Source organism: Delphinus delphis, chromosome 6 (genome assembly GCF_949987515.2).
Source record: "Delphinus delphis chromosome 6, mDelDel1.2, whole genome shotgun sequence".
NCBI lineage: Eukaryota > Metazoa > Chordata > Mammalia > Artiodactyla > Delphinidae > Delphinus > Delphinus delphis.
The window spans coordinates 81597800-81624983 of NC_082688.1; the positions used below are offsets into that span (position 1 = coordinate 81597800).

At 43.4% G+C, this 27184-nt stretch overlaps 1 protein-coding gene across 4 annotated transcripts in view; it reads right to left on the reverse strand.

Moving 5' to 3' along the window:
- The window catches only part of FRMD3 (FERM domain containing 3), a 375309-nt gene that overhangs the window by 35312 nt on the left and 312813 nt on the right, over positions 1 to 27184 (reverse strand). For all 4 annotated transcript variants that reach the window (XM_060014936.1, XM_060014937.1, XM_060014935.1 and 1 more), the window contains one exon: positions 22521 to 22645. In XM_060014936.1, coding sequence (XP_059870919.1) covers positions 22521 to 22645 — 125 coding nt within the window. The remainder of the gene's footprint in view (positions 1 to 22520; positions 22646 to 27184) is intronic.

Consider the following 27184-nt stretch of genomic DNA (forward strand, 5'->3'; position numbering starts at 1 on the left):
TGGCTGTATTGGGTCTTTGTTGCTGTGTGCAGGCTTTCTCTAGTTGCGGCGAGCGGGGGCTACTCTTCGTTGCGGTGCGCGGGCTTCTCATTGCAGTGGCTTCTCTTGTTGTGGAGCACGGGCTCTAGGCGCACGGGCTTCAGTAGTTGTGGCACGCAGGCTTCAGTATTTGTGGCTCACGGGCTCTAGAGTGCAGGCTCAGTAGTTGCGGCGCACGGGCTTAGCTGCTCGGCAGCATGTGGGATCTTCCCGGACCAGGGCTAGAACCCGTGTCCCCTGCCTTGGCAGGCGGATTCTTAACCGCGGTGCTACCAGGGAAGCCCCAATAATGCTCTTTATTTGAAGCCAAGATATCCAAAATAGTATCATTCACTATATAACAATATCAAAATAATAAAAGTTTAGATACTTTTTTTCGTACTAAGTCTCTGAAGTTGGTGTACATTTGCACACTTACAGCATGTCTCCATTCAGACCAGCCACATTGCCAGTGCTCAGCAGCCACAGGGGCTGCCGTGTTAGACAGCACAGCTCTGGACAAATCGCTGAGCTCCTCACAGCATTATCTCTGTTCTCACAGGGATGCTAAAATTTTCTTCATTTTATAGAGAAGGAAACAACATCCTGGAAAAAGTAACTGCCCTGACCAAATTTATAGAGTTAGTAAGTGGCAAAGCCATGATTTGAACCTAAGCATCCAATTAACATCAGTTGACTAAGAAGACAGTCCCCCAGGAAGAGAGCTGTTACTATCCCCACTTCTAACCACATGTGTTTTCAATGCAGGATCTAAATGTTACATTCTCTCTCTCAGGACTTTTGAAAGTCCTGCACTTGTACCTCTGAGGCATGAAATGTGCTTGCATCCCAGAGTAAGTGCTCAAGGAGCAAAATGTTTTCAATGTTTTCAGAGTATTGAAAAATTCCTATATTTGAAAAAATTTCAACTGATTAACAACTGTGCCCCACATACTATCCTTCAGTTCTATTTCTTGGATGGTATATTTTTCCCACTCTCATTTTTAGAAGAAAAAAAAATCCTCCCATTATTTAATTATTCATGCATGCATTTTTCTACTTTAAATGGCTACTGAGGGCAAAAGATAATTTTCTAATAAAAATATTCTTTTCTTTCCCCTCTCCTGACAAAATAAACCATTATATGCAGGGCAGTCAGCTGAAATTCTGCATTGTTGTACTTCACTGTGGGAATATAAATTGATTTAGCATTTCTGGAAAGAAGTTTAGAAAAATACATTGAGTTTTATAGGAGTGATATTCGTTGACTCAGAAATTCCACTTTTAGGAATTTAGCCTGAGGAAATAATGAGAAACGTTGACAAAAATTTTTGGACAAAGGTTTTCATCAGAGTATCATTTATCATAGCAAAAAGAAAAAAATAAATCTAAATTTCCAGTGGGAAAATGAGTAAATACATGTGATGGAATATTGTACATCCATTAAAATGTATGTTTAGGAGTTTAATGATGGAGGGAGAGCTTGCAATGTATTGATAAGTGGAAAAAGCAGTTTATATAAGCAGTATGACCTCAACTATGTAAAAAATGTACATTACGGAACAGATTATAAATCTTGAAAGGGGAGAAGGGTGGTAGCCAGTTGTGCACTGTGGGCTGAGGTCACCGCTAGAGACCTCCCAGGGGGCTCCCTCACCCTGCCCACTGGTTGTCAGTTCCAGGTATAGTAGGGCAGTTCCTACTCTCACGGCCATTAGTCAATTTCGAAACCCTACACTTGAAAGTTAAATACCCCTAAAAATTCACAAAATCTTCATGCCTTTGCAATTCCCCTTGTGATATAATTCTGAGCAGAATCCCCATATATAAAATAGACTGCACAGAGTGGGGCCCTGGGGTAGTACTTGCTAGGTCTTGCCTCACTAGCCACCAACAGTGGTTCTTGAAGAACTACTGAAAATCTTTAGGATACTGGAAAACAAATCAGAAAATCCCCATCCCAGGTGAATCAATGCTGTGCAGTAACACAGATAAAAGATTTCAAAGATTAATGTGGGCTCATTTGCATAGCAGTAGACCAGGGCTCAGACATTGAGAAAACCTCCCTTTGCCTGTTTGGAGGGAATACAGATGAATCTGTGTGCTTATCATTATAAATTATAAAGACAACATGATGTGAACCTGAGGGCCCACTCTAAACAAACAGCCCTTCCAAAAAAACAAAACAAAACAAAACAAAACAACAACAAAAAAACCAAGAAAGCAAATTAAAAACCTGAAACAAAACCACCACCATACTTTATTTCTGTTCTTTTCCACCGGGAGAGTTATTCTCCATTAATTCTCAAGCTTCAAATCTCACTATAGTTTTGAAGTGTCTCCTTCTTTCCTTTCATTAACTACTAGTCATAATATTTTGCATTTCGTGCATGTAAAATTTTTCCCTTTATTTTAGCTTGTTCCCACTCTTTGTGCTACTTTTCAGAGGTCTTAAGTAGATTCTTTCACCCTCTTTCTTCTGGGGACCTTCAACTTTTATTTAGAGAGAGGGAACCTAGAAGGACCAGCATCCCATATTGTCCCATATTTCTCTCTACCTTGCCCTACTCTACCCAAAGGTGTGGCTACATTTCAAGAGGAAGAAGCAAAGGAAGGCAGAGATGCGGAGCCAACCCAAAGGATTCTGGGAGGAACTGCACAGGAGGCTTGTTTTCGTTTGAGGCCCTGCGCTCACAGACTGATATCAACAGCACAACATTTGGGTGCCCTTGAATATCTTTCCTGTTTAGATTTGTCTGTTTGTTTGAAGAATCAGGAATGCATGTCTGGGAATGACAAGAGGCTAAAGAAAACAGCGGATATGTGTGAAGAGGGGGAATCGATTTTCCACAGTGAGATGTCAGAAACACTGATAAATCGGGCAGAAGCCACCGCGGAGGAAGAGAGTTCAATGGTAAGAGCAGTTCACGAGCCTGGATTTCATGTCTACTTTTGTGACAAACTTCCTGACACAGATTTGAGGCAAGGGAACAAGCTTGTCTCTGCTTTGTGGGTGACTGGGAGCTACTGGATGACTTGGAACCCTGGTGCATTTGAAAATGGAGACAATACTTCTCCCGTGGATGTTAGGACAAGGAAATGAGATCATGTCTATCAACTGCCTTGCGTAGTGCTGGTTCCTGGTTGATGAACCAGAACTTACTAAGGAGTTACAGAAAGCAAGGTTTAAAGCACAAGCTCTGGGTTCTAATACCGGCTGTATCGTTTATCTCTGACCTCAGTTTCCATGCCTGTAAAATGAGCATAGCAAAGGCAGGACCTACCTCCCAGGGCTGTTGTGAGGATTAATAGGTAATCCACGTGGCATGCTCAGATCAGTGCCCAGCACAGGTTACTCAAGAAAAATTAGTGATTTTTTTTTTTAACACATGCTCATTCTTTTCTCTCCTTTACTCAAGGGGAAGACAGTGAGGATTTTAAATCAACTGGATTTTCTTCCATCAACCATCTATCTCTAACATTTCTAGTTACTTCTCCCCAAATAGTAGGGAAGCGGCATTGCAGGTTGTTAAGTTTACCTGACCAGCCCTGTAACCTTGGGAAAGCTACATAAGTTTGTTGAACTGTAGTTTTCTGCCTGTAGAATAGTACTGATGTTGGCACTTATGTAACTGAGTGCCTGATACGTAGCAGGCACAATAAATATCATGTACCTTAGTCGCTGTTTTGAAAACTCACAGATTTCACAGGTGTAGTGGTTTTGGCCATTAGTTAAAAGAGTTATGGAGATTCACTGAAATTTTAGCTAACTGCTAACTCCAATGAGAAAGATAATAAAAAGTTATTACCTACGTTAAATGTTCTTTGTAATACATTTAGACATTAAGTACCAATTATTAAGAGTCCTGGGCACTATCACATATTATATGTATCATATAATAAAATATAATAATGATATAAAACATTGTAATACTATATTTGTGATACAGTGGGTATATTCTTGGGTGTATAATAAGGAGGAATGGAAGCAGTTCCCAGCACCACTAAGTGACAGGGCTGTTCGGTCAGGTAGTCAATCATCTGCGTAATTCAATTTCCTCCTTCGTAAAGTAAGGCAACATTATCTGTTCTATCCATGTCAAGGAAGTGGTCATGAGGCTCAAATTATGATAACTCATGCGAAGAAAACTCTGAAAAGGTATAAGGTGCTTTGGCATATCAAATGCTCTTCCTTTTAGTATCCCCCTTATTAGATGAGGCATTCACTGAGTGCTTCCTGCCTGTAAAATGAGAGCACTGCTCGGCGGGGCCAGGCATCACCATGCCCTGGTGGGAAAGAGGCCAAGAAACCCCTCTGGAGAATTACAGTTGCAGACAGAATAGAACAGACATTAAACAGCACAGCTGGGCTCTCCTCAACATCATTGTGGGCAAGGAGAATGCTCTTCACAGGAACTTCATGGCTGTAGAGGATTCTAGCATAAGGGCTCATCCATCTGTCGCCCTGACCATCCCCTACACTGATAACTGTGGTATCTCTAGACAGGCAGCTTATGCGTGCCCAGACAGACAATGAGAGAGAGTCAGAGACAGAGAGGTGGGAAGGCGGGCAGAATGTCACAGGGCCCTCTCTCCGTCCGCTCGGGCCACTGGTGATGATCTCTAGACGGGCAGAAAATACAGACAGAATGCTCCATCAGACACTGTCCTGCCCTCCCTTCCTGCCTCCCTGTGTCCTGTCCCTCACTTTTCGCCCCAACCTTTCAGTGTCAATATCTTCGAAATAAAACCTTAGGCGGTTGTCATTATCATTATTATTATTATTTTTAAAAAGCACTATCTGCACAGTGTAGGAAAGTGGAGAACTACCAGAAGTTAGGAAATGGGTGGAGATCCCGACAGTCCCTCAAAAGCGACAGCCCAGAGAAAACTGCTGCTGAAATTTGCTCTATTTCCTACCAGACCTGCAGGAGCTTTAAGTTCAAAAGGGTTGCAAATGTAGTTAAAATGTTTGCAAGTTGGTGAGGTCTAGAGAAGCCATAATTGAGTATGAAATTTTAACCTCAAAGCCTAAAATACCAATGTGTTGTGCTATATATCATTCTGTATAATGTTTTTTTTTTGTTTTTTTTTTTTGCGGTATGTGGGCCTCTCACTGTTGTGGCCTCTCCCACTGAGGAGCACAGGCTCCGGACGCGCAGGCTCAGCTGCCATGGCTTATGGGCCCAGCCGCTCTGCGGCATGTGGGATCCTCCCGGACCGGGGCACGAACCTGTGTCCCCTGCATCGGCAGGCGGACTCTCAACCGCTGCGCCACCAGGGAAGCCCGTGTGTGATGTTTTGAGCTAAAAATTTTTAAACTGAATATTTTCTTCAGGGTCTGACTTTCTGAGTGCTATTTACCAAGATCTGAGCAAGCCTCAGTTTGCCTGCTCTTCACCTCCTTCCTTCTCTGACAGAGTGTCCATGAAAGACTGCTTTAGAAGATGCTCCATAAGGACAGACAAGCCTGCATCCAGGTAAGCCGGTTCACAGACTGGTTGGCTAGTCATTCATTCATCCAACAGATACTCCCTGAGCACCTTCAGTGTGCTAAGCACACCGAGTGCGAGCCTGATCACGGTCTCGGCCCCCTCCTGGAGGGCGATATAGTTGTGCAACAGGTAAACCAACCAATAGACAAGACAGCATGAGTGCTATGAAGGGAATAAAAGGATGTTATCGTCATCAATAACTTGGCAGGAGTGGTTTTGGGGGTGAAGCTTCAGATGGAGCCGTTGGGGAAAGACCATCTTAGGGTGACAGTTTCCCCTACATCTTAAGAGGAGACAGAAGGATCCCAGTTATGCAAGGATACCTTATCATATACTGCATGCTTATCTGGCATAGGGAAGTCTGTTTGGGGGCTTTCTTTCTGGCACCTGAATCAGCGTCTTCATTACTTTTGCTTTAGAGTAATGATAGGTCACCCTTACTGAGGGCTTGATATGCACCAGGCTTTGCTCTAAGCCCTTCATATACATTCTCTCAGGAATGCTGATCTTATTTTTGAGAGTACCTTTGTCTTTTTCATAGTTAAAAAAGAAAAAAATATATATATCCTGTTGCTATGGGTCAATTAATACTTATGACTACCGTATTAACTAGGGTTATTATCTCTAAATTTTACAGATAAGGAAACAGAGGCTTAAAGTTAGGAGCCACGTCCTACAAAAATAAAGGAGTGCCTTCCAGGAACATCATACCTTCCCCCAAACACACAGCATCACTGAACCTTCCTTCTCCCTCACCCTTTATCTAGACAAACACCCACCTGTCAATTCCACCTCCTAATTCTTCTTCCTCACCCACTTCCCAGTCTCAGCCACCTCACTGGAGTCTGATGCATCTGCCCTCTCACCCTCGGACACATTCATCTCAGAGTATCTAGATACAAAGCAAGTTTTAAAAAACACACATCTGTTCACTTCACTCACTTCAAACTGTCAGAGAGCTTCTTTCAAACATATCCAGTAGGGATTTTCTTGGAACTTTTAGCTCATAAATTTAGAACAAAAGCTTAGTGATAATTTCTCATGGCCACAGAATCTTAACAAATAGAGATAGATTCCATACACTTAATGGAAAATCTAAAGATGAAGAATGCCATTTGCTTAAATAACCTTCCCAATTGGGTCCCAGAGTATAATGCTGGAAACTTCTCTAGAGCCTTAGGAGAAAAGGTATTAAGTAACTTCTCAAGTGAATTTGCTTAATGCTTTGTCTTTTAGGGTTTTTTTTTTCTTTTCGTTTTCTGGTAATCCAGATTCTATCAAACAAATCAAAGAGAAAGGAAACCCACAGTGGGGTGAGGGGCAGGACAAGTCTAACTCTACGAAAGCCTTAGAAGTAGCATGAGATGCTCTAGCTGCAATGAAATGGGCATCTCAGTCTTTATTTCCAAATCTCTTCTGCCAAGCAGAAAAAGCCATGAAAGGACCCGCCGGAGACTGAAAATCAAGAGGCCTGCTAACAGCCTAAGAACCTCTCACACTTCCTCATATTTTCCTGACACTCCATCTTATTTCCAAACAAGAAAGAGCATATCATTCCAAGCAGTCAGCTTTGGGTAAGAAACAAAAGTTAAAAAACATGGTTGTGACTTAAGATAAAAGTATTGCTGGGCCACTGCCTCTATCTTCCGAAGAATGAATTTAGCTCCTGCCCCCCAAAACTGACTACAAGATTTCTTCCTAAATGTTTAAAATGAGCATACTCTGTTCCAATAGGGAAATGTTTAAATCCTTAAAAAATAAAGCTAGAGCAAAGAATATAAAAAAAACCTCACTAGTTATTTTTAAATGACAGAAAAAGTCTAATGTATTACAAATACGCATTGTACTTACGAGTTCTCAGTGGAAGCAGGTGAGAACTCTGAATTTTTTTCTGTTTTATTCCATAGTATGGCTTATATTTAATTTTAGGGCTTAGGGTCAGGAACAGAAAAGTTGGCTAGAATGGCTCACCTTCCATTCAACCATCCACCCATTAATGAACAGATACCAGGCACTGTGCAGGGAGGGGCACCCAGTTAGACCAGACATGTAAACTAATGGTTAGACAGAGGAGTTTCACGAACCAAATATAAGTGGTGTCTCCAGGGAAACGGACAGCAGAGTGGAGGTTGCCAGGGGCTGGCGGGGCGGGGTGGTGGTGGAGATATTTGTCAAAGGGTACAAACTTCCAGTTATTAGATTAACAACATCTGGGGGTCTCATGTACAGCATGCTGACTGTAGCTAATAACGCAGTATTATATATTTATATGTTGCTAAGAGAGTAGATCTTATGTTCTCACCATAAGAAAGAAATGATAATTATGTGATGGGATGGAAGTGTTAGCTAACTCTATGGTGATAATCATTTTGCACCATATAAATGTATCAAATCAACACATTGTACACCTTAAACTTACACAATGTTATATGTAATTATATCTCAATAAAGCTAAAAAGAAGAATCAATGCAAGAATGAAAGCGAAGAAAGCTATTAGTTCTGTCTTTAAGCCAGGGGCATTTCATAGAGGAGGAGCCACTTAACAGTATGGATCTAGCAGATGGAGCACAGGGAAGTTGGAAGAGCAGCCCTAGTAACGGAACCAGCAGAGAGGAGTCCACATGGGCCTGTGGTACTGGGGCAGCGCGGGGGGAGCTGCATTCACAGAATGATGAGAGGGTTGAGCAGGACCAAAGGAGGGAAATAAGGCTGGAGAGGTGAGCGTGGACCAGATTGTGAGGAGCCATGAACACCTTTCGGGGCTGGACTCTGCTGCACAGTCAATGAGGAGGTTCTAGAAACTACTTCAAATAAGGGTGATTGCTCTAGCAAGAGTTTACAGGATGGGTTATAGGGAGATCAATAAGGAAGATACTGCAGTGTCCCCAGAAAGAGAAGAGGGGACCTGAAATGAAGCTGTAGTGGCAGGCTGAAGAGCCCGGGCAGATGTCAGAGTTACTTCTGGGATGGACTTGACGGTGGTGGCTGAGTGGATGTGGAGCATGGGAGGGGTATCAAGGCAAGGATGGCCTCCAGGTCTCTCTGGTTGGGGTAACTTCATGGATGGTACTTCATTAACCAAGTCAGAGCAGGAGCAGTTTGGAGACTGGGATTTGGGGAAGGATGAGAACATGAGTGTAGTCGTAAACCCATTAAGTTTGATGTGTGAGCTGTGAGCTGTTGTGTGGCGTCCAAGTGGAGGCGGCCAATAGCAGCTGAGAGTATAGGGTGGCGTGTGAGGCTGAGCTCTAATACAAGGAAGCTAATCCAAGAGAAACAGAGAGGAGGTCAAGGTCGCCCTCGTCAGTGAAAACGCCACACCTAGAATCCTGTCTCCTTATTCCAAGTTCAGTGGTCTCTCCATTTCCAAACACCAATGAAGAGCAAGCTTTACTGTCTTCCAACCGTGGTAAGGCAATGTTTTAAAATGTTAATTGACGAATTCACCTATGCTCACAAAAGTCCTGGAAGCCTTTTCTTCATCCTCAGCCCAGAGAGCAAACCTAACCTACCCAACAATAAAACAATGACCACAAATACTTAGCCATTAATCTCACAAACCATTCTCCAAGACAGAAAGACCTCCTCAACCTGCAGACTGCACAACAGAATTCTGAGTAAAAGGAAAATTGAAGGGGTTACAAGTAGAGGAGAGTGTAAAATAAGAGACCCCAGTCTCCAAGGATCAGGTACCATCCGTTGACAGCACCAAGGAGCCTTATGGGAGTCACCACCCAACAAGGCACCCAAAGACTGTGCAGATGCAGAACTGTCCATTCCCTCTCTGATTTATCTACTATAGGAGACACTCTTATTCACTGGTGCATGGTGCTCTTAAAACCCTGTGAATAAAGATAGGGCCTGAATACCTATAGATACCCCTCTATAGGGGTGATGGTAACATGAAGGGAAACCTTCCACAGCTGTCCATACATGAAACCAGATGACAATCTCCCACAGATGTTGGACAGGGACCAGGAATTTCACAACTATCTTGCATTCTTCAAAAACATGCATGAGGAATTTCCTTGGAGAAGAATTTAAGCCATCTCTCTCTGACCAAGATGACCTATAATTCAGATTATTCCTTCCACATAAACAAAGAGTTTTTCCTCTATCCTGGTCAAACCTAGGACTTGAAATTTGCCCGATGTTCCATAACTTAGATATATCAAGGTAATCTATTCACAGTGCAGTGTTGTCAGATGTCAGTGCCCAGAGGTTTTCCTGTAAGAATAATGGGTGACAACGCTGTCCTTACTGGCTCCAGTTAGAACAGGCTCCTTTCGTCTGTTGAGAACTCTCAGCCAAGAATCTCCTTCCTTTGTCTCTGTCCAGGATGAATTTGTTTTCTCATCACTTCTGCTGTATTATTTCACTCCCTCCAGGCACAAGTCGCCATTACAAATGAACCATTTTTCTCCGAGTAAAGGAAATTGAATTGGGCTGCATCAGTAAATGGAACTCCAATTGTTTCCATATTTCCCAACAGCTCTGCAGATGGTATTAAGAAACAGGCATCTGTGTCTCCCTGTTGAAAGAAACAGGCTCTTCTGGAACTATGGGCTCCTTGTGTTGCTGCTAGGGAACCAAGAAACTAGAGGCAGCAGGACCCAATCCTTCACCCAGCACACGAGCCAAGGGCCTCTCTCTCTCACACTCTAGTTGTATGCTCAAAAGAGAAACACAAATGGCAAGAAATGCAAGAAAAATGTCCAACCACTCTAAGTTTTGCCTTTCAAATTCTCAAAGATTTTAAAAAACGGTTATACTCAGTTGTGTAGCTACATAAGACACATTCATATATATATATAATTTAGGTAGGAGATGGAGGGGGTGAAAGATATTTTTGTCTATTTATGTGATCGAATAATGTATGTCCGTTAAAATTAAAACAGTGGAGGAATATTTAATGCATAGACAAATGTTCATGTTACATTAATAAGTGAAAAAGCAGATTACAAAATAGTATCTCTAGTGTAGTCCAATATTTGTTAAAAATATATAGAATGGATTATACACATTCATACCACAGTTTGAACACAGGGGATTGCAGGTGCTTTTAAAATTCTGGATTTGTGGTTTCTGTATTTTCCAAACTTTCTACAATGACTATGTATATTATAGCTTTTGATTTCAGATTAAAAACAAAAACAAAATAAAACAGAACAAGTTTGGCTTCTGGCAAAACCTAATCCCAGGAGAATATTCTCCTTATATGCTTTCTTTTACATAAACAAAGGCTGTCCTGGCTGCATTTAGAACTCATTCATTCATTTGTTCATTAATTTGACAAGCATTAACTTAGCTCCTACTGTGTGTCAGAACATCTCTAAGTGGTAGGGACAATGTCAGGGTGGGGCAGGCAAAGTTTTTGCTGTCGTGGAGCTGACATTTTAGTCGAGGGAGACAGTCAACAAACGAGAGGACAACTAAGTAAATTAGAAGTGCTGGATAGTGCTAAACACTGACAAAAATCAAACAGGGTGCTGGCACAAGAGAGAACAAATGACTAGGTTTGGAGAATTACTCAGAATTGGGTACTCAGGGTTTCCAGAGAGCTGAAATTTGAGCTAAGACTTAAAGAAACAGCCAAAAGCAATTACACTCCAATGAAGACGTTAAAAAAAAAAAAAAAAAAGAAAAGAAAAAGAAACAGCCAGTCATGCACAGATCAGAGGAAAGGCCCTTCTAGGTAGATAAATCAGCTGTGCAAAGGCCCTGTGGTGGCAACAAGGTCAGAAGACCAATGTGATAGGAACACAGAGATTCAAGAGGAAAGCAGTAGGAAATGGTCTAAGGGTGGGTAGGGATCAAGCTCACAGGGCCTCATAGGGAACCTAACTAGATCCAAGTTCCACTTATAAAAGATCACCCTGGCTGCTGTGTGGAAAACAGGGGTCGGGGGAGGTGGGCAGTGTAGAAGCAGAGATACTGTTATCTCTTGAGGGAGACAAGAGTGGCTGCAGCTGGAGTGGTTGCAGTGGCAATGATTCTGGGGTATATTTGAAAGGTTAAAGTGAAAAGGATTTTGCTGATGGATTTGACAGTTTTGTATTTCATGACACCACTGGGCAGTGAGAGAAGTTTAACCGGAGACGATGGGCATTTAAGATCAGACCCCTCTACTCAAGATGGGGCCAGTGCTGGGAAAGAGTCTGCTCTGAGAAGGAACAGAACAGGGCCCTGAGAAACACAAGACAGGAAGGGAGCACCATGCAGGCTGTCCACCAGCAGAGTATGGCCTAGCCCCAGGGAGAGGGGCCCTCAAGGTCCTGGAGGAGTAGAGTACCAGGGGCACCACCAGGGCAGAGACTCAGGAAGGGAGCAAGGCTGGCATGCAGACCGGGAGAAGACAGGGCAGAGCAATAGAGAGAGCAGGACTCACAGCCTGAGCCAAGAGGCTGGGCTTCAGCCTATCCATTCCCTCCCAGAGCAAGGTAGGATTGGCCCTGGAGTCGGGGGTGGGGCTAAGCCTCTATTTAGGGGCCAAATGGTGCAGCTGCAGAGGGGCTCAGGCAGAGACTGACAAGCCATAGATCCCAAGGGCTGCTCTCTTTTTTCTAGTATGGACACTCCTTCCTTTAATGGCAAAATCCAGTCTGTGTTCAGATTACCACGTGGGTCATCCTGAAAACCCTATTTATTTCTCTTTCAGCCAGACCATCTGCCCATTTTCACATTTTTTTTTATGCTGAAGTGGAGACTGGGGGGACTAAAAAGCTCCCAAATTGGACTTGTCTTCTAAGAGGCGACATTAAAGGAGGTGAGGGCTCTTTTAAGTGAGGAAGTGTTCATTTTATATTCCCTTTTAAGCTAGCTGCTATTAATTTTCAATTTTATGCTGGAAGTTTGCAACTTACAAAAAATAAAGGAAAAATGTAACCCTGCTTTTATAGATCATTGTGCCACAGGCTTACTGTTTCATTAACCACATTTAAAAAGAAGATGTTTATACCTTTTGTTTTTGGAGGTAATGATGAGTGATCCAAAAGCACGTAATTAAGAACAGCAGGAATATGGGGAAGAATTACTAAAGGACAGTCAGAGTGTGGAGGAAACTTAGAAACCATCTCACCTTGTTTTATAAAAGAGGAAATAAGATCCAGGTACTGCCAGTGTCCAGCACATACCAGAGAAGAAGTTAACTGTTTATCAAGTGAATGAATGAACCCCAGCCCTCTCAGTCTCTATCCAATGCTCTTCCTACCACCAGAGAATCCCCACTAAGGTTGTGTCCTGTGTATACTCAGAAAGTAGAGTCCATCTCACTCCTGGGCATATATATGGACAAAACTATAATTTGAAAAGATGCACGCACCCCTGTGTTCATAGCAGCACTATTCACAATTGCCGAGACATGGAAACAACCTAAATGTCCACCGACAGATGCATGGATAAAGAAGATGTGGTATATATATACAATGGAATACTACTCAGCCATAAAAATAGAATGAAATAAGGCCATTTGCAGCAACATGGATGGACCTAGAGATTAATATACTAAGTGAAGTAAGTCAGACAAAGAAAAACAAATACCATATGATATCACTTATATGTGGAATCTAAACTATGACACAAATGAACTTATCTACAAAACAGAAACAGACTCACAGACATAGAGAACAGACTTGTGGTTGCCAAGGGGGAGTGGGGTGGGGGAGAGATGGCCTGGGAGTTTGGGATTAGCAGATGCAAACTATTATATACAGGATGGATAAACAACAAGGTCCTATTGTATAGCATTGGGAACTATACTCAATATCCTGTGATAAACCATAATGGAAAGGAATATGAAAAAGAATGTATGTATGCGTATAACTGAATCAACTTGCTGTACAGCAGAAATTAACAACATTGTAAATCAACTATACTTCAATAAAATAAATTAAAAAAAAGAATTTGAAGGGTTTTTGAAACAATAACAACAACAACAACAAAAAGAGAGTCCAGCATTCATGTAAATCGGGGACTCAGGGCCACCGCAGAACACTTCAGTGAGAGTGACACAGCACCTACCAAAGAGCTTAGCAAAGGTCTAGACTGTGCTTGGATGACTCACCCTGGTTTACCAGCATGAAGGACCATAAGCATGTAAAATGGCATGTCACCACCGTAACTAGAGCAGATAGATCTCACATCTATTTTAGGAATCTGGAGTTTTGGCATGAACAGGGATTTGAGAGTTTCAAAAACACGCCCTGCCTCTTCTTCTTGGTGTACTCATTGGTAAGATCTAGAGCAGCTATATCCAAACCATTTTTTGGGGGAAACATGTTTGTTCATACTTATGAAAAAATGAGTATTTATTTATAAATTGGATACATGTACAGTTCTCTTGATATATATCCATTATAAAACTTATGCAATAGAAATTTTTTGAGGAGGTGATAAAAGTAAAATCCCAATAGAAATCTGGATAGTTATTTCCTCCACCCCAGCGGGCCACTGTATAAATGCAGGGTCTGGAAGCCATGGCTCTAAGGCCTCCAATTCTCCATCAACCAAACCAAGAGAAAAGCTGCACCGCTCTGCAGATGGCATTGGACATGCACCCCAGTGGACACACCCAACATCCAGCCTTGTGCCAACTGACCAGAGCCTCTTTTCTGAACCCTGCCGATACTGCCCGAGACACCTCCCTAAAAGAGTGGAACTAGCCTACACTGCCCAACACTTTCTTTCACATGATTGGCACAGGGTCTTAACAACAGAGGTGGGAGGAAGGGAGATTCTGTGAGCTCCTGCCTCAATGTAAGCCTGGGTATCACAAAGAACATTTACTTAACACTATCAACCCACTAACAGAAACAGTAGAAAATAGGACCCCATGCTGACTGTGGAATCCAGAAAATGATAGCCTCTGCTTTCTAATGACAATGGTTTAGCAATATCTTCACTTTTCCTCTCCTGCGGTTTCTTAGGGATGTGGTGGGAATGTTTTCTTGTCCGAGGGCCAAAGCAGAATGTCTTCCCTGTCACAGACCACACTCTGGCTGTCACAGCTGCTCATATGCTGACACTCTCGCCTGGCTCACATCCTAACCCTCAAGGACCGTGACCAGATTACTTCATGGGGCACTTGACTGACATATATTTTTTTTTATCCCAGCTGAATCCTTTAAAGCAATTGATTATTAATACTCAGGTGTGGCAGCCAAGTGCCAACCTGAGCCAGAGCAGTGATTCGGGAAGCTCAGAACTGAGCTGTTCTCACTAAGAAGACAAAGATTCTCAACACAGGCTATGAGTAATTAGAACTAGGCCTGGAGTGAGCCATTCCTTATTTAACAAATTCAGCTTTAAAATGAGAACATGATTCCCAGAGGGGAGAGAGCCTTCCTGCACGAAGGCTGTTTGCCCTGCAACCCGGGTCTCCCAGGAATTCTGTTTGGTGTGGCACATGCGTCCACAGCCTCACCACCACTGGTGCCCAGGGAAGGTGATGCTCCTGGTGGGCTGGATGTCTCTGAGGAGTCACAGGGTCCTGGCAGGCTGTGACTGAAGGCCAAACGCTCAAACCCTGCCCCGAATATGCAGCAGCTCTTCTCACTGAATCACAGAGGTTCCCCATGTTTATATAGGATAAGATGTCTCTTTTGATAATTCATTTGTTGTCATTGAAACCTACATGTAGTTCCACAGTTAATGGTTCTGATTTTGCAAGAAGAAGTTGAACTGTTTTAGATGAATTTGACAAACAGGACCAGATCCCAGCCCCAGTACTCACCCAGCTCCGTGACTTTGGGCAAACAGTCTCCTCTCTCTGAGCTTTTGTAGAATCCAGAGGGGCTGTGCTACATCATGGCTCAGCAAACGTTCTCTCTAAAGGCCCAGATAGTACATTTGAGGCTTTGTGGGCCAAGAGGTAAAATCAAGGATACTATGTAGGTACCGATATAATCATTTAAAATGTAACCATTAGCTCTAGGGCCAGAAAAAAAAAGAGGCAGTGGGCCACCGGCCAGTTTGCCAACCCTTGTGCTAGAACGTCCTTAACATTCCCTCTAACCCCCAAAAACTATGAAAAATATTCCTGGCCCCAGGTTTGCATACTTATTGTGAAAGACCTCAAACCACAGTCCTGGAATCTAACCTTGACATGAAGCAAAAGAACTGAAGAATTTAGAGCTGGAAAGCGTTTGAGTGGTGCTCAAGTCCTATCTTCTTGTCTCAGAGACGAGGAATATGATGCTCCCAAAGGTGGATGATCTGAGACCAGAGTTTGTGTTTCCCCATTGGTGCGAGGCATTAATGCAGAAACAGAGCAGCTACCCAAAGCACCGCTGTGTGTATGCTGAGGAATATGATATTTCCTAAAATGAACAATTTATCACATTTAGCCAACTACAGAACTGAAATGATGCACATGTTGGCAATCGTATGATGTAAAATACCAAATCCATGTAAGATACAAACACTTAAACTGCATCAGGAACAAGGCATTTAGCTTCCTTCCAGCAGGGTAAATGCTTCAAATTACAAAGCTCTCTTTCAAGTACGTTAAGTCATCAGTAAATACCAGAAACCAAAGTTCCAAAGATGACACCAACTCCAAAGAAAAGCACCAAAGGGGAAGGTGAAAGCTTTGAGGAGCTTCCAAATACGAATTTGCAGAGCTCACTCAGAAGGCCTTTATCTCCTTCCCTAAGTTGCTCTTGGCATCTCCTACCCTAGAGGAGTTGCCGACGCAAACTTCCCAAATTCAATAAATGTGATAAAGAATTCTGAATTTTGGCTCTGCTAATCCGATACTGCAGTTATAAATAAAACCAGAAGCTGGCCTCTGCTCTGCGGAGGCTCCTAGCTCCTGTGGAAGCAGGTTCGGCTGCTGTATGCCTATCAGCAGTGGGAGACCGAGGGTGCCATTAACTGGAAGATTTGGGAGAGCCCTAACCTGAGCAATGCCAAAAAGATGCTTAAAACAGCACTTTGTGTGAGTTCTTTCTAATTCAGGATATAAACCCATTTGTCCACATTCGCATTAAATATGCTCCCAATTCATGGTTTGACCTATAGTTCAATTTATCATATGTTTTCATGCACTCACGTTTTCAACATTAAGCAAACAAAGAAGGAATTAAAAAAATTTTACACTCAAGATGACGGAAATGGCCTTAAAGCACATAGGGACAAAAATTATTAACACATTAACATCGACTGGCTCCAGCAGGTAGGACAATCTGGAAGGTGGTCTTTTTCTCCTTGTTTATGCTTTTTTATTCTATCTAGATTTTCTAGAAGATGATAAATTAGTTTTATAATGAGAAAATACAAACAAATAGCCACCCCAAACCCAATGGCAGGGACAAGAGTAATTAGAGCTGGCGCTAACGGTCTTCTGTCACCAGGTAGCAGTAACCACAGGGGAAAGGTGGCCCCACAGGACTTAGAAACAGATCCTACTGTTTGATGAAACATAACATAAAAGAAATTTCAAAAAGACCAGTGCGTCACTCCCAACGCATATCCTGACATACCCTAAGCCAAAAGGAAGAAATTACTTGGCACATGGGGGAAAATGGCATGGAAGAGAGACTCTGACACCCTGAGAAGAGGGTAAATCTGTTTGAGCCCTGGCCATGGAACTCTACAAAGGAAGAAAAGAGGGAGAAAAATTTTCATATCAGATAACCAGGGAGGAGACCAGACTCACTGGAGTCAGTGTAACCATGGCAGCCTTGGGCTGTTAGAGATTCCAACAGTGATGGGATTGGAACAACTGTGTAGGGTATGAAAGGCTCTGCCTGCTATGGTACAGAAAAACCTGCACATGGAGACCACAGTTGGCCCTGCGGGTCACCTGTTAAGTGTCAGGGTGGAGCAGGGCGGGGTCACAAGTGTGGCATGCTTGACGGATGAGAACTATACACTTTTTATATGCTCAAAATGCCTTCACAGGTTCACATACAGACTTTCTAGAATTTCAATGACACCAACTTAAGTCACCTATGGTTAGAGCCAGACACTGTAAATGACCCTTAAAACACCCCCACTGCTCCCTACCCACCCCACACAGAGCCACATCCATGACACACACATGCACTCGCATACACATGCACACACACAAACACACACATACACACTTACAGGGACAGTGCGAAAGTGTGGCTCGGGAGAGTTAGTTTTACTGCCCTACTTAATTCCCATCTATTCATCGACATAGACATTTTCTCAATCGCATGCAAATGCAGCTTTAAGCCACCCTCAAACCAATCACACTGCCATCCCCAAGACATTCCTTTATGGAAATTTTGGTGTCTCCATTGTGCTCTTGTTTTGCCAGCAGGAGGGTGTCAAACGTTTTCAACTCTTATTTAGTTGTGTCTGCCAAGGAGAAGAAAGCATGGTTTCCTGCCTGTTTAATGAAGCCAGCTCGTACCATCACTCTGGTGGACAAGAGTGACCTTCACCGGGCGTTGGTAATTGCCAGCTACCAAGTCTCACGTGATACATTCCATTCCCCTTCTCTACCATAATCTTTCCTTAATGAAAAATACACTCTACTAATAAAACATGCAAGCATTTTGCTGTATACACTGTGGGAACCCTACTCCATTTTGCATGTGAATATATTCAGATTAATCACTCCTGAAAATGTCATTTTCACCCGGAACAATTTCCACTCTCAATATTTTCTTCTCCGGAAATTTTCATAAACTCGAAGTGGCACTTTTCAAATGGTTTGCTATTCACATCTGAAGCTTTCCACAGCACTAACCTACTTGGATCCTGTAGCTGAGCAACTGTGGGGTAACGTTGAAAACTTTCTCACTGCTTAGTGGTGCCTAGGAACTGATTTTGTTTTTTCTCTACAGACACAGCCAACTCAGAGATAATCCTCCAGCTGTCGTTTGGGTGAACGGGGTTACGCGTTCTCTCCCAGAATGCCCCTGAGCTCATCTGGGCAATCATGCTCTCTCCAGCTGTCTTTGAGAATCTTGAAGTTCCAGGAAGAATAGAAAGAGATTGTCAGACAAATGGGTGGTCGGGACCACCGAGAGTCATGACGGCAGCAGAGATGTCACCACCATGGCACCCACGCGAGACAAGGCACCAGGACCTTCCCATGACCTCCAGGAGACGGTGACTCCAAGGGTCAGGGTTAAGGTCCTTCTTTCTTCTCCCAATCTGATTTTTTAATAATTCCTAATCAGACAACTCTTTTAACAGGGCTCAGGCTGCCAACCTTCACCTGTTTATCGATCCAGTTTCAAAATGTGTGATGTGAATCCCCCAAACAAGAATCGGAGCCACTGTATAGAGACGAGGAATAACGACGTCAAAGGTAAGCAGAGATGTCTGAGTCTCCTCCACTCTGTGTCTGAAGCTCAGTGAAGTATCTAACTCTTCCAAAGGTTCCAATATCTAAATGAAATCATTTTTGCCATCGCCTCTCTGATGTTGACATGTCACTGGAACCTTCCTGTGTCTCAGAACAGTCTCATTTCCAAAGAGGTTAAGGTCTTTTCCCTCTCAAGTTCTTGGAGACAAGGGCAGCACCTGGACAGGAGTCCACAGGCACCTTACGTGTGTCAACAACTCTGCTGCTTACTAGCTAGAGCCCACTGCCTCCTCCCCATCCCACCTTCTGCCTCAGCTCAACCCTCGTTTAATCTAGTCTCTGGGCTATTGCAGTGGCTCTTGTGGGGTCTCTGTGCTTCCAACACAGTAATTCTCAGGCAGTTGTTTTGTTCCCAAGGGCATCTGGCAATACCTGGAGACATTTTCGGTTGTCCAGACTGGTTGGGTACTACTCGATAGAAGCCAGGGATGCTGCTAAACGTCCTACAAAGCACAAGCCAGCCTCTGACAAAGAATTATCCAGCTCAACGGTCAATAGTGCTGAGCTTGAAAAACTGCTCTAGCCATACCCATCTCTAATCTGTCCTCTGCCCACACACAAGAGATACAAAACACAATTCCAATCAGGTCCATGCTTGAAATCCTCCAGTGCCTTCCAACTGCCCTTGGGTTAAAGTCTAAACTCTCCAGCAATTTGGGTGAGGCCCATCACAATCTGGTCCTTCCCTAACTTTCTGCCTCACCTTTCATTCTTCCCGACCCCTCTTCCCTGGAAGCCACACAAGCATCCAATGCAAGTTGACTAGACCACCCACAACTCCCTCTGCCTGTCAGTCTCATCCATTCATTCCTGTGCCCCCAACTTTATGCCATGTACTCTGATAAGACTGAAAGGGAACAAGAGGCTCTCCAGGCAGCCTGAGGCACTAGTATCTCGTGAGGCACACAGAAAAGTGAGCATGCAACCCAATCAGCAGAGGTAGAACCTACACTTCACCTCTGTGATCCCATTGCTGTCTCCCCAACAGGCTGTGAGTCTCCAGGGAAAAGAGAGTATCTTCATCTTCATAGGGCCACAGCAACTTTCACAGCTAAGTATGGTCTACTTAGTTGTACACCACATCTTTGCCAGAGCTGTTGTATTAAGGAAGGAGTGAAATTCTAATTTCTTCAATTTGGCTCTTGATCAGACACAAAAAATTGCAATATCAAAATACAAGGGTGAAACTAAATTCATCACACTGCATCTGCCCATCCACAAAAGTGGAGACATCTTTGTTGAAAGCTGTATTCTCTACCTCTCTTCTCTTCATATATCAGAGACATATAGAGCTATTAAATAACCTATTTATCCCTATAGAATGTTTAAATCCCATTACCTGATACTCAAAGACAAGACACATGAAGCAGAATTTGACTCTAAAATAGTAACTGAGATATAAGGGTATCAAGAACGTAGCTATGTTGACTGTGGGAATCATAACTTTGAATTTCACGGTACCTAAGAAGATTTTGCTCTCTTGTCTAGACTGGGAAGTTCTTTCTATATACTGGGCATTTAACAATACTGTCGTTTCTACTTCTCTTCCTTTTAAATTGATTCTATATCCTGCAAGTTGCTATGATTTGCCTGAGTTTCAAAACCCACAAAGATGTTCCATAAGGGGACAGTTCTCCTAGAAAAGAGGATTTTATTAGATAGTTATAGAGCTATTTTGGACATTTAAACAGAGAAACCTATCAGGTTGACTTTACAGCTGGTGAAAGAATTAAAGATTCATATTTTAAATAACTGGAAAAATTAAAAATGTAGCTCATGGATTCCTATCATATATTATGGAAATTTAAATTTTTATTGCAGTTAATTATAATGCGTAAGTCTCTTGTCCACACAGTTGTCATGTTAATGACAAGGCTAGTATTTAGAAATGGAACCTCATTATAGAAAATGGAGCAAAACAGAAGTTTCTATTAATTGAATGGAATGAAGGGTCCGGGGAAAGCTTGCCCAGGCTCCCCTTCACATCTAGGGTGCTCACAAGGCATCAGTGGCCTGGCTTCCATATTCCCCATGGTAACGGGTCTTCTGAGCTTTATTCCCATCTAGGCTTCCATCTCTGCAGACAAGGCAAAGTCACAATCCTAAGCTTGGGTTATCTATTTTCCCCTCCTCTTCTCCATTAGCCATATCCTCCTTCATTCAAACTTGGGTTAATCCTGACCTCCAGAAAAAATGATTTCCACTCAAACCAACTTCCAGACATATGGGAGGAATCCCAGAAAATCACTAGTGATCAGAAACAAAAGCTGCTTTCATTGCACTTTGAGGAACATACAAAAACGGAGAAGGTGCTGAAACATGTAGACAAGCAACATGGACCCAGGGACCCCCGGGCTAAGAAATTTAATTTAGCATGGAGCTTACGGAGTTGGTTGTTGAGACAGAGCATAAAGGCGATTATCACAAGATCGTTCTGGTTATCATCGTCCCGTGGCTGAGCTGGGGATAAAGGTGTCTCCTGAGACCCCATCCTTCGTATCTTGCACATTTTCCTTCCACCCATGAAATTTATGGCATCCCATTGCCCAGTCCTCCTTCCAACCGTTCAAGTTTCCTTTCAGGAAACCCCTTACGCTTCAGTGTGAATCAGCTGCTGCGACCTCTCCCAAGGCTATGTGCATCCTAAGCCGTACCTTATTATGGGCTGAAGAGTTTTCCCCTGTGGAAGGGATTCTTGACTTAAAGCTGCAGGTAAAGGTGATCTCTCGGGGACACAGTGACCCGCCTTCTTGAAACTGCCCAGTACCCAGATTTTAAAGGATGAAATTAAAATCACATAAATTTAAGGAAAGCATGTTATGTTTGGGTTCAAGGTTCCAATCATTGTATTTTATGTGAATTTTTAAAAATTTACTTTGAAATTCATGAGAGTGGTATTTGCCTCACCAGGTATATGCGGTAAGCAGTGTGGTAAGATTCTTCCCTGAAGGAAAGCCCTGAACAGCAAAAAAAGAAGCCTAGAAGCACACATGTTATAGCCTTTACAAATATAACAACTTTGGGGCTGAAATGGACCATATATATTTTAGCTTGTATCAAAACTGTCAGACAAGGCCCTGTGGAAAAGGGAATTCTTATTAAGGGACACAGAAATAGTGAGGCAGAAAGGGGATGACCAGTGTAGAGATGTTTGTGGAGAATTCGTTACAACCACTAATTTAATTGTGATTATAGTCAAACACATCACCATCTAATAGAATTTTCTGTAATGATGGGAATGTTCTTGGTCTGAGCTGTCCAAGATGGTAGCCATTAGCCACATGTGACTGTTGAGCATTGGAAATCTAGCTAATGTGGCTGAGGAGCTGAATTTTTAATTTTAATTAACTTAAAATTAATTTTAAATAGCTACACATGGCTAATGGCTACCATATTGGATAGTACGGGTCTAACACCACTACTGCTTTAACTTGTAATTTTTGGAACGCTTTGTACCAGTGAACTCTCTCCAGGAGAAACTGATAGAACTCTCAATATAATGCAGTCTTCCAGCTCTGAAGAGTTTAATTACTAAAAACACAGCTTATGACTCACTCTGACCCCTACCCCAACCCATTACCCAAGGTACCCAGGGTTGGTGCCTCCCTCATTCCCCCAGGGTAAGCCTGCAATGCCAGGCTCTGGAAGGAAGTGTACTTACCCTCACCCAGTGGAAGTTCCTCTTCCTGCTCGCTGGGGGACGGCCGCAGGGGCTGCAGGGGCTCCATGTTAATGATGAGTTGTTTGTTCAAGGAGTGGGAACTGCGGCTCTGAGTAATGTTGGTTCTGAAAACAGACACAAGCCGGAGGGAACTGGTTTCAACTGGGAACACCGGCCCTTCCATCTCAGTTGGCTACCCGAGCTGGGAACTGCCCATAGACTCACACAGTGCATTAGGCCAGCGGTAAAGATGACACAGCACTTAAGACACACAGTCCTTGTTATCCTTAAGGTCTTGATACGTGGTATAATGTCCATGTGTTCTAATGCAACACAGTGAAAGAAAACGTATTTCTCCACATATCGTCAGACTTGGACATGCTATGTGACAAGACAAGGCATTGAGAAAAGACATGGGCAACAAAGATACACAAGAGGCAGGTATCACTGAACTACATATGCAGAAAAGTGAATGAAGGGCATGGCTCAAAGTAATTTAACAACCACCAAACAAACACAAAAACAAAAAAACTCTGCCAGGCAGATGCCACAGGCTTTCCATAGCCATGAGTTGGATGTCCAACATTTAATATCGATGCTTAATATTCCCATTCAAATTCACACCCCACTCATGAACCAAACACAGAACTCAGCTCCACTTTCTCCTTCTGAAAGGAGCACACGTATGTCACTAGCTCAATGGGCAGTAGATGGCAAGGAAAGGTGTCTCGTCAAGCCTACTGGCTGATAGCCAGGAAGCCCATTTACACTGTCTGCCCTGACAGACAGGGACGTGGGGTACCTCTGGTGGGTGTTTCAGCACCCTTCCCATCCCCATGTCTCCTGTCAAAACCCAAACCAACCCATCCTTCAAAGATGATGTCAAATGTCTCCTTCTTCTTGAAGCCCTCCTGGATTGCCTTCACAACGAACTCCCTCTCCCCCTTCCTTCTCACACTACTGTCCCTTCTTTCACAACCTGTCACATTTGTCACCTCTGTCGCCCTGTAATTATTGGGGTACTAATCAGTCCCACCCTGATAAAGCAACTTAAGGGCAGAGACTGACCTATCCATTCTCATGTGCCTTATAGCACCTCCCTTGGCATCTTGTTAAGGGGTGTTCAGTTTGAAACTGAAGTAAACTTGGCATTAAGTTGCCATTTCAGACTGTCACAGGTGTTCTCCAGGCCAGTTGATGGGACCGCCTTACAGCCCAGGCATTTCTGTTGGGCATAGGAGCTGGACAGGGAAGAAGCTGTTAGCATCTAGAGTTAAAAGCTGCCCCCCCCCCACCAGCTGCCACTGACTGGAAAGGAAATTTATAAGGACTTGCTTAACCATGGAGTTCTTTTCTTCATTATTTCATTCTACAACCATTTATTTTGCAGCTGGTATGTATGTATTGTTCTGGGAAATCATGGTCCTCACCTTAAATAACTTACTCTCTAGAACCATGACTTTCAAACTTTTTTGATCAAGACTCACATTAGAAACTACATTTGGTATCATATCTCTGTACACACACACACACACACACCCGGAAGTGCACACACAGCTAAAGAGAATGTTTCATGCAACAATAGTAACTCTTGCTATGTGTGAGCCGCTATGTTTTACTTTCCATTCTACTTAATTTCATTTAAAGTGCCGGTCTTGACCACTATTTTCACTTCGTGACTCATTAATGTGCTACAGCCACAGCCGGAAAAGCACACATCTCATGGAAGAGACTGACTGACGGCCGAGGTCCCAGGGGAGCACCAGAGAGGGGCATGTGATCCTGCTGTGAGTGAGGGGAGAGCCAGGAAAGACCTCCCAGGGAAGGTGATGCCAGCGGTAAGTCCTGGCAGGGGTGGTGGGTTTACAGGGAAAGAAGTGGAGGTGGGGATTCCTTGCAGGGGGAAGAAAGGAAGGAAGGAATAACAAGGGGGGATTAAAGTTCACCATGAGCAATGACTTCTTTTATTGTGAAGGGTTCTCATTTGTCTGAGCTTTTCATGGGATTTCCATTAGTCCTGTGGCCTTCATGACTGTGATCCTAGTTCTGCAAAGCACATGTTGCCGTGTCTGTGTGGACTATGTAGTTTTCTGACCTCTGAAAAGCTCATTTTCCATTGTTCCCCTCCCCCAGAAATTACTATGTATATCACAGCAGGGAGGGACCCTTAGCGAGCCTTTATGGAGGCTCTTTTGCTCCCTGTCAGGTGAGGGTCCGTGCTGTGTTCCCCCGCTCCCGGAGTCCAGGCACCAGCCGACTCGGCCAAAATGCCTGACCCGCTTTGCAGCCCACTCACGTGCACTCCTGGCATAGGACAGTTTCTGAGCGAAACTGCCGTTAAGGATTCTACTGAGTAGAAAGGTTTCCTTCGGCAACTGCAGGTATATTCTAAGACTGGCTTCAATTCTAAGACTGGCTTCAAGAAATGGTGGCATAAAATCGAGCAACAAATACGAGGCTAGTGGAGTTACTGCAACCACTCCTCGGAATGAAAGGAAGTGCTGCTGGCCTGTGAGTAAAAAACTCCATCTGAAGAGACTTCAATGTGAACGTGTCTGTCAGATTCTATCTTCCCATTTTTGGATGAGAGATAATAATAATAATATCACCACCTCACATTTTTATGGTACTTTATAATTTTAATACCCTTTATCTTAATGGCCATAACAAAACCTAGAAGTCGGGGAAAGATATAAGAATCTCCTTTTATAGATGAACAGACTGATGGTCCGAGAAGTTAAGTGACTTATGCAAGACATAGCAACACAGCCAAGATTAGACCCATTCATGACTCCTAGATGGGTGCTCATTTCAGGTACAAGTGCTGTTTCTGGGTATCCCTTGGTGGTGGCTCTATGCCCAGGAGGCTTAAAGAGCCGACCCTGAACTCTCAGAGCTACAGTCCTCCGCCTCACTGGGCCTTGGAATGGGCAGGTGATTCTCACCAAGTAGCCAGCCGATAGGGTTCCACTTGGGGATCCTGTCATCAGCAAAGTTCAATGAGCTAACACGAGAGTGAGCTTCTTCTCTTTTTGAAAAAAAAAGAAAAACCCCAAGACAGTGTTCTTAGTCTGTGTGTGTTTCTCTGTGTCACACACATCTCAGCAGGAGTAGGAGTCCATGAACTGGCTATCCTTTGACGAGGAGAATCTCAAGTGAGAGGAGAGATAACTGAAGTCTTACCATCACCATTCTAGACTAGCAGGCCTCTCTGAGCACTGCCAGATAAAGAGAGCTCATTACTATACTCTCACTTTTGACAGCCACATTAAAGAAGTCAAGACAATTCGAAAATACGATAATTGTGTAAGAGAAACATTTCCTACCATGCAACCAGCTACTGGGAAGGAACAAGAAGTTGCTACTGAAAGTGGCACACGTCACTGTGGCTCTGACCACAGTGCTGCCTCTTGGGAGGGCGAGGTCCCCAGGGTAGCACCACGGACAGATCTCAAGTCTCAGAAAATTACAGATGTGAAGCTGTCATCTCACACTCCTAGTGCATACATCCATTCAGCAAATATCTACTGACCTCCTACTATAGCCAAGCACTGTGTTAATTGATGGGTAAGATGGAGATAACCAAGATAGGCACAAGCTTCGTCCTCCCAGAGCTTACTCTGTATTATTACTTTAAACAAATTCTTCCTTGTAATGTCAGAGATTTGAGAGATACTGCCAAAGAACTGAGGACCAGAGAGGCATCCAGAGGATGTGAACTCAATAGGCTTTCACAAACAGGTAAAACCGGGTAGAGGAAGAGCAAGAAAGAACATGTGAACCGGTGTCGAATGGGCCTATAGAGCCTTGTTTGCAGTAATATCCTGGGAGATTTTAGAAAATTCCAGAAAAGAAAAACTATAAATTGATGGATGCTTCATTTCCCATCCACTCTGGTGGTTCAGTCCACTCCAGGAAAAAGCTTTTCACTAGGGCCAATCTGCTCCCTTCACCCCCTCCCCCAGCAGTTATCTAGAGCCTGGCTATTCAAGGTGCAAACCATGAACTAGCCACGTGGCCATCATCTGGGAGAGCATTAGAAATGCCAGATTCATGAATCAGAATCTGATTTTAACAGGATCCCCAGGTGATCCCTGTTCAAGCTACAGTTTGAGAAGCCTTGACCTAGGAAGCCTTAATTCCCATAAATTGTGCAAACATAAATTTAAAAGAGAAGTATTTTAAAAAATTCTTCTCTGATCTCATTAACCATCATCCATCGATGGTGACTATGGGCTTTTGGAAAGCTCTGCATATTTGGAATATGTCTCTCTGAAAGCATATTGGGTTTTTTTTGCGGTACACGGGCCTCTCACTGTCATGGCCTCTCCCGTTGCGGAGCACAGGCTCCAGACACACAGGCCCAGTGGCCATGGCTCACGGGCCCAGCCGCTCCGCGGCATGTGGGATCTTCCCGGACCAGGGCACGAACCCGTGTCCCCTGCATCGACAGGCGGACTCTCAACTACTGCGCCACCAGGGAAGCCCCCTGAAAGTATATTGTTAAAAACATTTTCCTACTTTGTGTTTGTGCCATTAAGGGGACTCCCCAGAATCGAGTATTTCTTTTTATTTTAAGATCAAACACTCAAGCTTCAAGCAGGAAGAATAAAACCAAGCTGAGCCCCTGGGGTAGGTCTGCCCCCCAGCTTCTAGGAGAATGC